The 13039-nt window shown below is 42.0% G+C and overlaps 1 protein-coding gene across 1 annotated transcript in view; it reads left to right on the top strand.

Moving 5' to 3' along the window:
* The first annotated feature begins 21 nt into the window (after positions 1-21).
* Positions 22-13039, top strand: part of bsnb (bassoon (presynaptic cytomatrix protein) b) — a 73175-nt gene continuing 60157 nt past the window's right edge. The window contains exons 1-2 of the mRNA XM_080461243.1: positions 22-411; positions 8358-8751. Coding sequence (XP_080317369.1) covers positions 233-411; positions 8358-8751 — 573 coding nt within the window. The 5' untranslated portion in view covers positions 22-232. The remainder of the gene's footprint in view (positions 412-8357; positions 8752-13039) is intronic.

Below are 13039 nucleotides of genomic sequence, written 5' to 3'. Positions count from 1 at the left end.
CGTGGTGACTTGAGGCATCGTGAGCGCGCACGTACGAGCCACACAAGTCACCACCCATTGCGTCAGCGCGCTCCCTCAGCCTCTCCGTCAGCGCGCGTGCTCCGTGCGTGATGCTGAATTGTAGGTGATGATGGCGGAAGGGGAGCAGCGCTGAGTTTCACCCGAGTTTCCGCCACAGCTGTAGATCCATCTACAACATCGTTTCTCTCCCGTCGAGACCAAACCGGAGGCGATGGGGAACGAGGCCAGCATGGAGGGGGAGGGACAGGCGGGACAGCCCGGCCCCGCCGTCCCTGCAGCGGGGGCTCCGGCTTCCATTTCAGCACCACCGGGCTCTGGACAGCTCATCAAGCCGAGCAACGGAGCGCCAGCCGGGGGAAGCGGGACTGGACCCGGGCCGGGGATTAACAGGTAGCCGCGGTAGCTACGACGCTTGTCCGCCTCAAAAGTGTGGAGCGAAATCAGGGAGGCTACACGGCGGCGTGGCGGCGGTGTGCAGCGTAGAGACAGGACAGACCGACTGCGTGTAGATAGACTTGAATGGGTGCTTAATTATTTATTTCTATATCCTTGTCAACACCATCCAGCACCCCTTTTCCTACTCCCTTTTTATTTTTTTTTAAAAACGCCTTTTGCTCGCACCACCTTTTTAGTCCGGTTGAACAGAGTCAAATTCAACACGCATCACTGTTGACGTGAAGCCAGTAATAATGTAAATATCGCTTTCAGACGGTTCAACAGGAATTTCTACGCCCGTTTTCACGGCGTCTGTCCCGAGGCATCAGCAGGACGCTTCTCCTCCTCCGTGCAAACCAAGTGAATATAAATACTTTAGAATGGATCTGAGAAATATTGACGTCCCCATAGCTTGAGGTGATAAATAAATTAGAAATGTAAATGATGCACAGAGCGCCGGGATCTCACGTTGAAGGGCTCAGTCGGTTCCATTACAGGTTGATTTACTCGACGTGAATGCGAGTAAATACAGAGTCATTGTGAGAAATCACCTTCCTCCGGGCGTCCACACGTCTGTGTCCCTTTGACAAGGCGGCTGTCAGATACCGTCATGGAGAGCCCGGGATCAGAGCGCATATATGCCACAGTTGTCTCAGTTATCAGATCCCAGGCTCAGACCAATATGGAGTTAGTGAAAATTGTTTTCCGCCACAGCCAGCTGCACACGAGAAGAAGAAGAAGAAAAAAGCCTCATCTCTTCTGCAAAAGTGCTCTTGCATCCCTTCATGAAAAATCCAGACCTCCAGCTCAGACTGGTATAGTGCTCTTGCACAACAGTGTCTGCTCACTACTGTCAGTTACATTATGCAAACCCCAATCACTGAAGCTGGTAAAATATTAGCCTTTTCTAAAAAGCCAGCCCAGATCATTAGTGTGTGATCTCATGTAGCAGCCGGTGGGTCTGTACTTTCTGTGTGGGCGTGTGGGAGGGATTACCCTTCCGAGATCTGACAAGATCTGATATTACCTTAATTACACAGTTCAACTGTTGTAGACCTGAATACGCACAGGCGCACACAAACACACAGCCGCACAGCTGCATCTCGGATTAGCCACACCTGTTTACTATCTGTCTGTGGTTGCATTGCAGCCTGACGTTCTCATAGATGCATGGGTTTCTTAATGCTTCATGCTATTGGCGGATCTGTCTCATCTTAGTGAGTTACTGCTTGATTTGTTGTGCTTCTCAGATACACGGTCTACGTTCGCTCTGCAGAGGAATGCTTTGCACTTTTGATAATGTCCAGTCCTCTCTGTGTTTCTATTTGGAAAAGCACTCACTGTTCATCCTGAATATCCACTGTGGGACAGGTTTAAAGGCTCATAACTCCCTTGTAACCTCCTGATTCTTTTATATCCTGATTTCTCTGTGGTATCCACCCTAAGGTGGATCTCATAAAGTGATCTTGAGTGGAGAGGGACTGAGTGTGTGGAGAGAAAAAGCGAGGCAACGGTGAGAAATGGGCAGAGAAGGGGTGGGCGACTATATCATATAGCTAATTTAAATGCTTTTTTGGTTAGTTTTTTCAGATCGCAGCCCCACGTTTAACACATTATCTCACAAAGAACTTGTGAGAGTATATTAGACAATGAGACGAGCAGAACTGAGACTGTAGATAGGACGCTTTCTACCTAATTAAAATCAGTAGCAGTATTTAAAAAAGTATTAATATGAACCAGTGAATATTATGCTCTAGCACCTTATTCAAATGTAGTATTCCATATGGGGGTTTTTCTTTTATTCTGTTTCAGACCATTTTATATTTTATTCATCACAGCTAGAGAACAACATGAGCCCTCTATAGGAGCCTGTGGAGCTGGGGGAACCACCCTTGCCTTCTGCCTTGCAGAGCACCACAGTGGGTTTTTTTTTTTTTTTTTTTCTTCCATCATCCTAACAGTGTTGACTAACTGCACAGTCATCCTGACCTGACGAACAGAACCGGGAAGCTCTCTGACAAACAGCTCCAAATATTTCCTGTTTACAGTAACTTTCTCAGTGTGATGCTGCCGTTTTTTGTTTCTAATTAGCGAGGAGCCGCACTTTCTCCTCCGTGTTAATAGCAGCGGCCGTAAAGCCCGGAGAGGATCTGTCTGTTGCACATCTGCCTGTCTGACGCGGTTTCTTCTTGAACCCAAACAACGCCAGAGTTCATAAAAGCCATAAAATTAATGGATGTACTTGTGCTTCAAGACAAAGTGTTCAAACAGTACGTCCTCATAATTTATTTACACTGGGCAATGGAAGCACTGTACTCTATGTAGCCTACACGCACCAAATGGTTGTCATAACTCAAACAAATAATGCAAAAGAACTTCTCATTATTTATGGCGCGGGAGCAGCTACCTGCCTATGAGGTGTTGTCGGTGTCATGGTGATGTCCTTGACCAAATATAAAGCGCAAATACCATAAACAACTCGCATAATCTTTCCCCGTTGCTGTCCCATAGCTTTTCATTTGCAACCGTTTTAAAGCCAAATTACACTGCAAACTGTCAATGCATAAGGCTTTTTTTTTTTCTTTTTTTTTGCCATGCCTGGTGAAACTGGTTGAAACCGCATCGTTGAGTTAAGAACATCATTTTCTCTACTTCATGTTGCCAGGCCGCAGACGACACAAATGCGGTGTCAGTTTTACAGCGACAAGATATGATGTGAAACATATGAAGCTTTTGCTTCCTTTTGTCCGATGCGAAATGGTAAAACAGTGTTAACGTGCTGAGGCCTATAACTGTCGTTCCCAAACTGGGACCCTGAGATCCCCCCTGGGGGGGGGGGGGGGTGCTGCCAGTGATCACAGTTATCCAATTCCAAGGTTTTCATAATTAGAGTTCTATTTGTCAAACTCACCGTATAAAGACACTTCACAGAATCTAAAGCAGATGGGAAACTGCACAAGGTGTTTATTTTAAAGACTTCATGAGCGTGGGTGTGTCGTTAGCGTTTGGCGTCACTGTAAACGCTTGACAAGTCAAAGAGGTTGGAGGGGTGGTCTGGTGCCTCTTTATTTTGTACATTGAGGGCTACAGCAACAAAAGGTCAGGAACCATTGGGATATAATGCCGCTGCCCATTCTGTCAGAGACACTGTGGTAATTCATTTAGTGCACATTGTAGCAACTTCCAGTGTTTTTATTACATTCTCTATCACAGGTTTGGCTGTTTGAAGAAAATTAATATCATTAGTTTTTGTGTCAGATTTGGGGTTTTTTTGGTCATATTTTGTAAATGCTAAGTGGGCTGTTTGACTTCTGATAGTTTACCACCTCAGATGAAAAAGAGACTTTTTCTTTAAAGGATACAGTTGTCAAAGTTTTTGATAGAAATGACTTTCATTAGCGTCAAACCTCTTTTTTTTTTTTTTTTTTTCCGTTCCTCCTCAACCACGGTGATTCACTTCATCACACAAAACCTCATCTAGCAACTAAAGTGTCCAGCAGCTGCTACACCACCAATTAAATCTGTCCTGGTAAAGAATTCTAAAGCTGAAAATTTACTTTTCTGTTTCGATGAAGAGAAGCAAAAAAAAACAACCTTCGTTTAGGTTTCCTCATTGTACCATTTCCAGCACTGACGGGAAACAACCTTGTTAGTTGTTGATGCTGTTTTGATGAGCGGATGGATTACTTCACTCGACGTGCTTAGAATTCAATTCAGACACATAAAACAAATGGTGTGTTTGAGCATATGCAAGTCTGATTTATCCCATACATCTGCTTTGACCTTTAAACATCACTAAGTGCCGCGAGAGAGCTTTTCCACTGGAAGCCTGAGAAACACAGCTTCATTTCCAGTGGCCAAAGGTATAAATCAATGCGAAACATACAGCCTCTCTATTATGGGGACATTGATACAGATATACTGTATCCGGCTCAAGCCACATTTCTATCGCAGGGGACGTATTTGACAGACGTCAATGTGAAGTCACCCTTGTGGATTTAATTCCTGAGAAGAAAAACCAACTATGTAATATCTGTGACACCATTTTCTTCAAGTGTCCTGTATTGTTCACTAAATCTAAAGAACCGTGTAATTTAATTAAGCGTTTTGTGAAAGCACTTTGATTTGTGTTTTCATGCAGTACATCCCATCATATTATTTATCGCAATATCAAATTCAAGACTGGAGCCGGTCCCAGCAAACAAAAGTGACGTACACCTTGGACAGGTCGCCAGTCCACCGAAGGGTAAACCACCATCATTCTGAATTTAGAGACACTATTTCACATAGCACACATTTCTTGGGACAGTGGAATCAAACTAGATCACTGGGGGAAAAAAAACATGCAAACTCAGCAGAGGAAGTTCCTCAAGCCCAAAATCAAACCAGTGATACTCTTGCTGTGAAGATAATACAGATAAAACCTTTACAGAAATATTCATTTTGATGTAAAAGACTTTTCTTTCAACAAGAATTCATCAAAACTTGGTGGTATACTAATGAAATGTGTGTGAAATCAGACATGGCTTTTAATTTAAAGCAAATATAGCTGGTAGTGACATTTGTTCTACTTATGGCATCACTCGCTTGGTCATCTGTGTTGGCTCTCACAGGTTTTGCTGTTGCAATCTAAAAAACTCTGAGACTTGCATGCAAAAGATGCTCTTATTCTATAGGATGATTAATTATTCGAGCTATTCTCCCCCGTTTCCAGTCTTGGTTGAGCTTACTGGCCTTTTCTTGTTCCCCTATATGTGTTTTTATTTTACCAGATATGACAGTAGTAAAGCTGCTGCTGTATTTCTGAAATTGTCGGCCCATTCCTTTAAGACACCTTTTTTTCCTGCAGCAACAATCCTAATTACTTTTAGTGTGCTCTGTGTTAAGTTTTCCAGCAGTGCAACCATTTTGCATGTATTATTGACTTTGTGTAGATTATCGCCCCGTCTTTCTGCCCCTTAACGATAGGTAGTCTCTCCCGTTACAAAAGACGAGCAAATGCAGAAACGACTCGCTATCCACTTTGCAATAAAGCAAGTAATTTGTAGCACTTTAGACACGGCGCTACAAGTTGTTCTCAGTGGACTCTCATTTGCTGATGGAAGAAAATATCTTAAGGAATCTTTTTAAAAATAGGTGTCTGCCAGTTCATACTCTTTTTGGCTCTCATTAAGCCAAGCCTCGGGCCTTGCATGAACCACAAGAGACCCTATTAGGTATCTTTGCTGTTCAAGTTGTAATTATTGTGGGAGACCGTCTTGTGAGGACGTCCAGTATGTACGATTCAGAGAGACATCGAGACTCCGCAGTGCATCGGTGCTTTAGCATTATCTGCAAACATCTAGTTTAGCCCACAACAGAAAGAGGGGTGTTCAGCTGGAGCCTGCTGATGGCTGTCAAGAGGCCGAATTCAGCAGTCCATTGATTTGAAAATAATATATAAATATTATGATTTAAAAAAAGGAGTCGATGAAATAAATTGAAAGTGTGGATTTTTCTTTTTTCTTTGATGGGATCACTGCTGTGAATACAATAAATTTTGGCATTGTGCCGCAACCGAAGTCATCTGCAGTGACTCACAATCGCTGGCGTGCACTACTTTAATTACTTTATTCCTCCCTTTATTTCCACACTTCCCTCACTGTGAATGCAGATCTGTTGCGGCTGAGGCTGTCTTTGAAGATGACGGCCATGACAAAACAAGGTCTAAGTTGTTATGACATATCCATTCGTATTTAACTATTGGCAGGCCGAGGCCAAGCGGCAAGAAAACCAGGAGTTTAAACTGATACCGCCTTTGTCTTTGCGCAAATACACCTCCAAGGCAGGAACAGAAGGGCTTCAAAGGGTGATAAGAAGCAACAAGAAGCATTTCATAAAGACAGATAGAGGCAAAATAAACCAGTTAACATCGTGAACTTCAATAAAGTCTTTTAATGCTTTGAGGAGTGATTCCAACTCAGATCTGGAGGGATCCATATTATACAACAACCTCAAGAACAGCTTATGCTGTTGCTACATTAAAGGAAGCAAAGAAAACAGTACTGTAATACTGCAATAATATCGTCTCGAAGAAAACATTTAATGCAGCTCATTTTAATGTGTGACAATAGATAGGTACTGTATATTGTACCTCTATGTACCTTCTCCTACTCTCTGTTCTTCTCTCATCAGCCTCCTCAGACTTTACTTGCTCTAATATTAATGGTGGTTTACAGGGGCAGCTTAAAAAAAGCCCCCAAAAAAACAACCCCATAACCAACAAAAACAAAAGTAGAGCCTTTAAAATCACATGGAAAGCTAATAAATGTATTTCTTTTTGAAAAATGTGAACTGCTATTTCTACTCTTCAACTGTGTAAACTTTTAATGAAATAATCAGACTCATAGATATCAGGAGATGGACTTGTGTGAACAGTGGAAAGATTGTGAAGATCTCCGTCAAATTTTATGAAATATATATTTGAATAATTTGTAATATCATTTTATTGAAATTGACACGCTTCACAGCAAAACAAATAAGTCTTTGAAATCTATGAAAATATAACATTGACCTCCCTAATAGCTCTGAAAGATGATAGCTTGTGTTCAGTTTTAAAATATACAAATATGCCTCCTGCCTGGGTTTGGAACTTGTAACTCTAATCCCTGGAAGTCGTGATACTGTAGGCTCTGAGAAATATTCATTTTGTGACATTAAGGCAAGGCAAGGCAAGGCAAATTTCTTTATAGAGCACCATTCAAACACAAGACAATTCACAGTGCTTTACAAAGAAATGAAAGGTACAAAGAGCAAAACCTGTGTATTAAACACACGAAACCCAAGTATTAATCTGCCTTCTCTGCCATGTTTACGATTAAATTCTAATTGTCACAAAAGTAAATCTCCAGATCTTTAACAAAACAAGTCGAGTCATTTGGTCATTTGACTGTCTAAAGGTTTGTGGAAAAACTACTTTCACCAATTCAGTTCACTTCCAACCCCTTTAAGTCCTTTGTCTTAAAATCCAGGTGTTGCGTTTGTGCCGCTGAACAAATGGAAGTGGAGGGAATGTCTAATCTATTTACCTTGTTTACACCTCGTGTTTGGTTTCCTTCCCCCTTGTAGATTGATTGAGTCCTTACCTGCAGGCTGTTTGTTTTCTCTGTTTGTAAAAGAACATCTTACAAGTCCAAGTTCAACTTCATTTTAAAAATAGTTTTTGTTTCACCTTTGTACCTGTGTCCCCTTCCTGAACTTTGACACCAATATTTCTTGGTACTGTTGCACCAGCATGTGTGTAACCTGAGACCCTGCAGTAGTAACCTGCTGACAGTGCTCACCACACAGGGAAAAACAGAAGCAGATCAAGCTTTAGCTCTTAGAGGACCTGGAACAGACAGCCCGAGGAGCCTCGTCAATATCCACTTTCAAATCACAAAATTCCTTGTTGTTGAAGAGTCTTACAATTTCTTTCTTTGACAATCTTTAGTGATTCATAGTTTTTGTTTTTTTGCTGTCGCGTGTCAGTCTGTTTTGATAGTTTTTTATCTTTTGCTTTCCCCAATCCTCATTTTGTTCCTGCTGTATTTCATGCTTCTTGTATATCTTTTTGTTAACACTGCATTTGATAAGTTCTCCATGAATAAACTTTAATATGACTACAACAAAATACTACATAAAAAAAAAATTAAATGTAAGCATATTGTTAAAAACAAAAGGGAAAATCAACTGCCCTCTTTTCTTTATAAAGACTTTCAAATGTCTCCTCAGTAGATATTGGTAGAGAAAATGCATAAGACTTCTCTGAAACAGTGAGTGGTATTGACTATATAGCCACAAACTCCTAATTGAAGATTAGGACCTCTATCAACTCTGCTCTGTGTTCCCCCCCCCCCCCCCCCCCCCCCCCCCTCTGCCAGACCTTCTCCATCTGATCCGGGACCTAAAGCAGGAGTCCAGGGCAGTCACCATGGGACAGGTGACCGGTTGGCTGCCCACGACACCCCTCAGCATGCTGCACCTCAAGGAGAGCAGGGCCAGGGCCATGTGTCCAGGAAGAGTCTGCAGGTGGACGTGGGGAGCAGCAGGACTGGGAGGTCCCCCTCTGTGTCCCCCGACCGAGGCAGCGTCCCCACCTCTCCTTACTCTGTGCCTCAAATCGCACCCATGCCCAGCAGCAAACTTTGCCCCGTCTGCAAAACCGCCGACCTGTCGGGCACCGGGGACGACAAGCCAAACTCCAACATCTGTACGCAGTGTCGCTCCACGGTGTGCAACCAGTGTGGCTTCAACCCAAACCCACACCTCACGGAGGTAGGCAGCGCTGCATCGACAACATTCACAACGCTTAATGCTCGAGGTGGACTTGTCTGACTTTTTTTGGTTGTCCTATCAAAAGAGAAAACATGGTATAGGTTGGGCCTGTGAACGCACCACTGTCGCTTTGTGGTGACTCACAGGCACAGACAACATCTGTCATGGTGCAGTCACGTGGAAACCAAAACATCTAAAACCCACCTCAAAAGAAGGCAGCTGTGTAATCGACTGCACAAACGTATTTTCAAATGAATTCAGGCATACAGCGGCACAGACCGCCTGGAGGCTCGAAGGAAAGTGAGGCGAAAGAGTGATGGTTTATTATTGAGAAAACAAGCATGTGGTTTCCTGAATGAAACATGATATAAAATCTAAATATTTTACAAGCCTGTCCATAGGGACATCACGTCATGTCTTTTGAAGTCCTGATGATTTTGATCCACTGTAAAATAAGACCAACCTTCTTCATGCCTTCAGGCACTGTAACATTTCTCTTGTGTAAAGTACAAATGTGAATATACGAGTCATAAATGTATACTGCATGTCTAGTACATCATACAAATTTCTCTTGATTGTAACTGCAGAGATTTCTTTAAGACACTGCTTTGCTTCCCATTATCATATTCTGAACATATTTAGGCTGTGGCTTTACATCGCTGCAAGCATTGTTTAGAGCATCCACAGGGTCTTAATAAAGCGCCCTTTGTCTTCTCCCTCTGGGAAAGAGACTGTTCACCCATATTCATTGTTCGCATGAATAAATTATAGTAGATATTCTAATGACGCTGGTTAGAAGTGCAGCGTTCGCTCTCATAGCCGTAAGACTGGATTTTGAATCTGGGAATTTTTGTTTGCATGTTCATCCTGCGCATAGGAAGGTGAACACATGCGGTTTAAATTAGTGTCGGTTAGCGTTAGTACTGTGATGAACTTTCACCCGGTTCAGTCCTTCTCTTTCTGCTAATTGCAGTTCTGAGATAGGTCCAGGCTGCTGGTGGCCCTGCTTTGAGAAAACCAGGGGTAGAAGATTGATTATGTCCATGATAAATACTTTGTGACAGTCAGTGTAGTTTTCCCAAAGAGTGTGTGACCAAATCATATGCTTATGTGATACACATTGCTCCCTCAATCAGAACCTATTACTCCCATGTAAATAGAGGTCGGTGTAATCTGAGAGAGTGCCCTTCTTTACTTAGATAACCCAAAAAAAGAGCTAAATTAAACTTTTTCTTTCATTTCTTCAGTTGATGTAAATATGTTCAACTCAGCTGCATTTTGATTCCTCCCTTACTTTAATAGTCAGATGAATTTTGCGGTCAGGTCAGTAAAGAAAGGACGTCAACTAAAACCACCAAAGCTTTCCAGACATTTCGATACTTATTGGGTTAACATAGTTTATTATGACTGTTATATGTATACTTATAATATGGGACCAATAATTCATCAATAGAAATATAAAATTTTCCGGTAAAATGTCCCAGTGATATTTTGGAAAGCTTGGTTAACCTTCAACAACAAGATAACAAATTCGTACGCGTTAAACATGATGAGAGATTGGATTTCTATATCAGCAGTGCAGTAACTATGCATATACATTCATTATTGCAACAATCGCTCTCCCGTTTCCCTCAGAAATCACTAACATTTTAACATAGTGCTCCACCATTCAATACTTTTTTTCATTTCAGTTGACATTGTTTTTGCTGCTACCCAAGTTATGAAATCAAGACATTTTCATGCATTTTCAAGTGAACTTGTTACGTATATAACATGTTAACAGCGTATCAACACGGCATTTCAAAGTGTTAGCAGACATTTCCTTTGTTATCGAAGTGGGTGATTCAGGTGATTCATTTTGGTTGAATTTGTCCTGTGATAATTGCGCCTCGTTGACATTTATGAGTAATGTTGCTGATGACTATTGTTATCAACTTAGGTGTGACTGGCTCACAGGCTGAATTGTCGCAGCTGAATGAGAGTCAAAATGTGAATTAGTTCCATGCTGATAAAGAGCTTTCAACTGATTGCTAAAAGGACTATAAATCAGATGGACTCAGGAGGTACTTTCACATAATGTTGCATAGCGATCGTGTGACGTATGTTATTCCCACTAACAAGTGAGCATTGAAATCTTGCACAGCGGCAAGAGTTAACCTTCGCCCGAACTGAAAATGAACAGTCGTGGGTTGAGGCATGGGAAGTCATGGATATAATCTCCTTTCTCACCCTATCCGCTCCCCAAAAAAATACTTTTTTTTATGAAACAGCTGAAAGCAGCACAACACATTTCCCATCATCCACAATCATATGCATCTAAACACTCATCACTGTTAACAGGTAGCTGAGAAAGCCTATTGCCGTCGTCCCAAAATAAATCAGTTGCCTAATTTGAATTAGGCTATGCTTCACTGTTACCGTGAGTCAAATGTGGCTGTGTCATCTGTCACAAAGTTTTACATCAACTTCAGTGAGTCATGTTGTAAATTACAGCTAAGATCCAATGTCCGTTACACAGGCCTACCAGCCATCTGAGCAACTGAGGCCTGCATAAATACCAGGACATGATTGAGTAAATGTTTAGTTTTCCTACTCTAAATGTTTGTGTGTAACTATGCAGGCTAATAACTTCTGTTGCAAGTGCATGCATACATGAGGGGACATCTGTGTGTTAAAAAAATGAAGACTGCATAAGCTGAGATAGTGGAGATGGAAAGACAAGAAAGGAGTGAAGACAGACAGCAAAGAATAGATCATGGCAGGGAGTGAAGGAGAGCCTGGCAGTAAAGAGAACAGCGGAGGTGGGTACTTTTCTGCTCAGCCGTGGTGAGCTTGTCAGATGCTGACAGAGAGAGAGACACACAGAGTGAAAGTGCTCAGCCTCTGGAGACCGAAAGATTTACCCCCTTAACCTACTTAGCATGGATTGGGCTTCCGCCTTTCCGCAGCATATCTGAAAACAGTCTTATCACTCATCAACGCAACTGATGAGTCCACGTTGATGCCGATGGAGGTGATGATAAAGCCAAAGATGATGACTGGAATTACGATTATAGTGATGGTGAAGGGCCAAGGGAAGAGATAGTGAGGAGTTTCTCTTTGGCCAGGCAGAGAAATTGTTGTAAACACTGAATGGCTTTCCTTATAAAGCATCGCTTCAACTGCTTGAGCGGCCTCAGAGTTTTACATTCACCTATTTACACACAGACACAAACTGCCACAAAGCTGCCATGCAAGGTGTTTTAGACTACATTTAAAAAAAAAAAAAAAAAATCTCATCCGAAGACACATGGAACCATGAACAAATCACAGATGGGGATGAGATCACACTGTCCTGAACCACATGCGTATATCCCATTGATCCTTACGATTAAATATTTTCAAATGAACGGATATAGAATAAGTGTAGGATTTCATCACAATACGAAGCAGAGAAATAATCGGTCACATTTAAAATGTCCAGGGTTTCTGCATTTTCCATAATCATAAAACTTGTTTTTATTTGTGTATTTGTGTTTTGACAGATACAAAATCACTCACGGCCTTTTCTCATCAACAGAGTGTCTCATTTAGTCCCTGGAATAGTCTCCTGATGAGGGTTGTCAGTGATCATGTCACGCTTTGCAAGAAAAGTGTTTATGTTTAGAAATGGTTTACCGTCACAAACTGAACTGCCCCTGATTATAAAGATAATATGAGCGCAGCCTGTTACTGAAGAGGATCCCCGATTCAGATCACAAAAAGATGCTCATTACATCTCAGAAACGGAGGATGATTTCATCCCGGAATCAAATGTATATTCATCGAGGAGCCGTCTTATCGGGGGACTTTATTCAATCATTTATGTGGGCTGGTTTGAGTGATGAAAATGATTGTTGAAATTGAAGTCAGAGCCGTGTTGAACAACCTGGTGATGGGGAAGCAATTTAGATGTAAGTAGCAACAAATGCATGTCATATGCCACAGTCTTTCACGGAACTGTCAGTCAAGCTGAGGAGATGTAGGCTGAGAATCGAGAGCTGCCATACGTGTGAGCCGGAAACAACATGTGATGGTCTGATGACGCGGATAACACAAAAATAGCAATAAGGAAAAAAATGTAATGAAGAAGGTGTTCATTAAGGAGATTGTAATCACTGGAGAAAATCCAGACTCTTAGTGAAGCGAGGAAATTTAAATAGCTTTAAAACTACTGACAACAAGAGCACAGAGAGAGAGAGAGAGGCAGAGACAGTGAAAATGCCACCGATACTCCCCCCGACAGCGTTCTCCCACCACCATACCGGGG

Source organism: Lipophrys pholis, assembly GCF_963383615.2.
Source record: "Lipophrys pholis genome assembly, chromosome: 4".
NCBI classification, from domain to species: domain Eukaryota; kingdom Metazoa; phylum Chordata; class Actinopteri; order Blenniiformes; family Blenniidae; genus Lipophrys; species Lipophrys pholis.
Note: the sequence above shows the minus strand (reverse complement) of the source record. Positions and strands in the feature narration are given on the sequence as shown.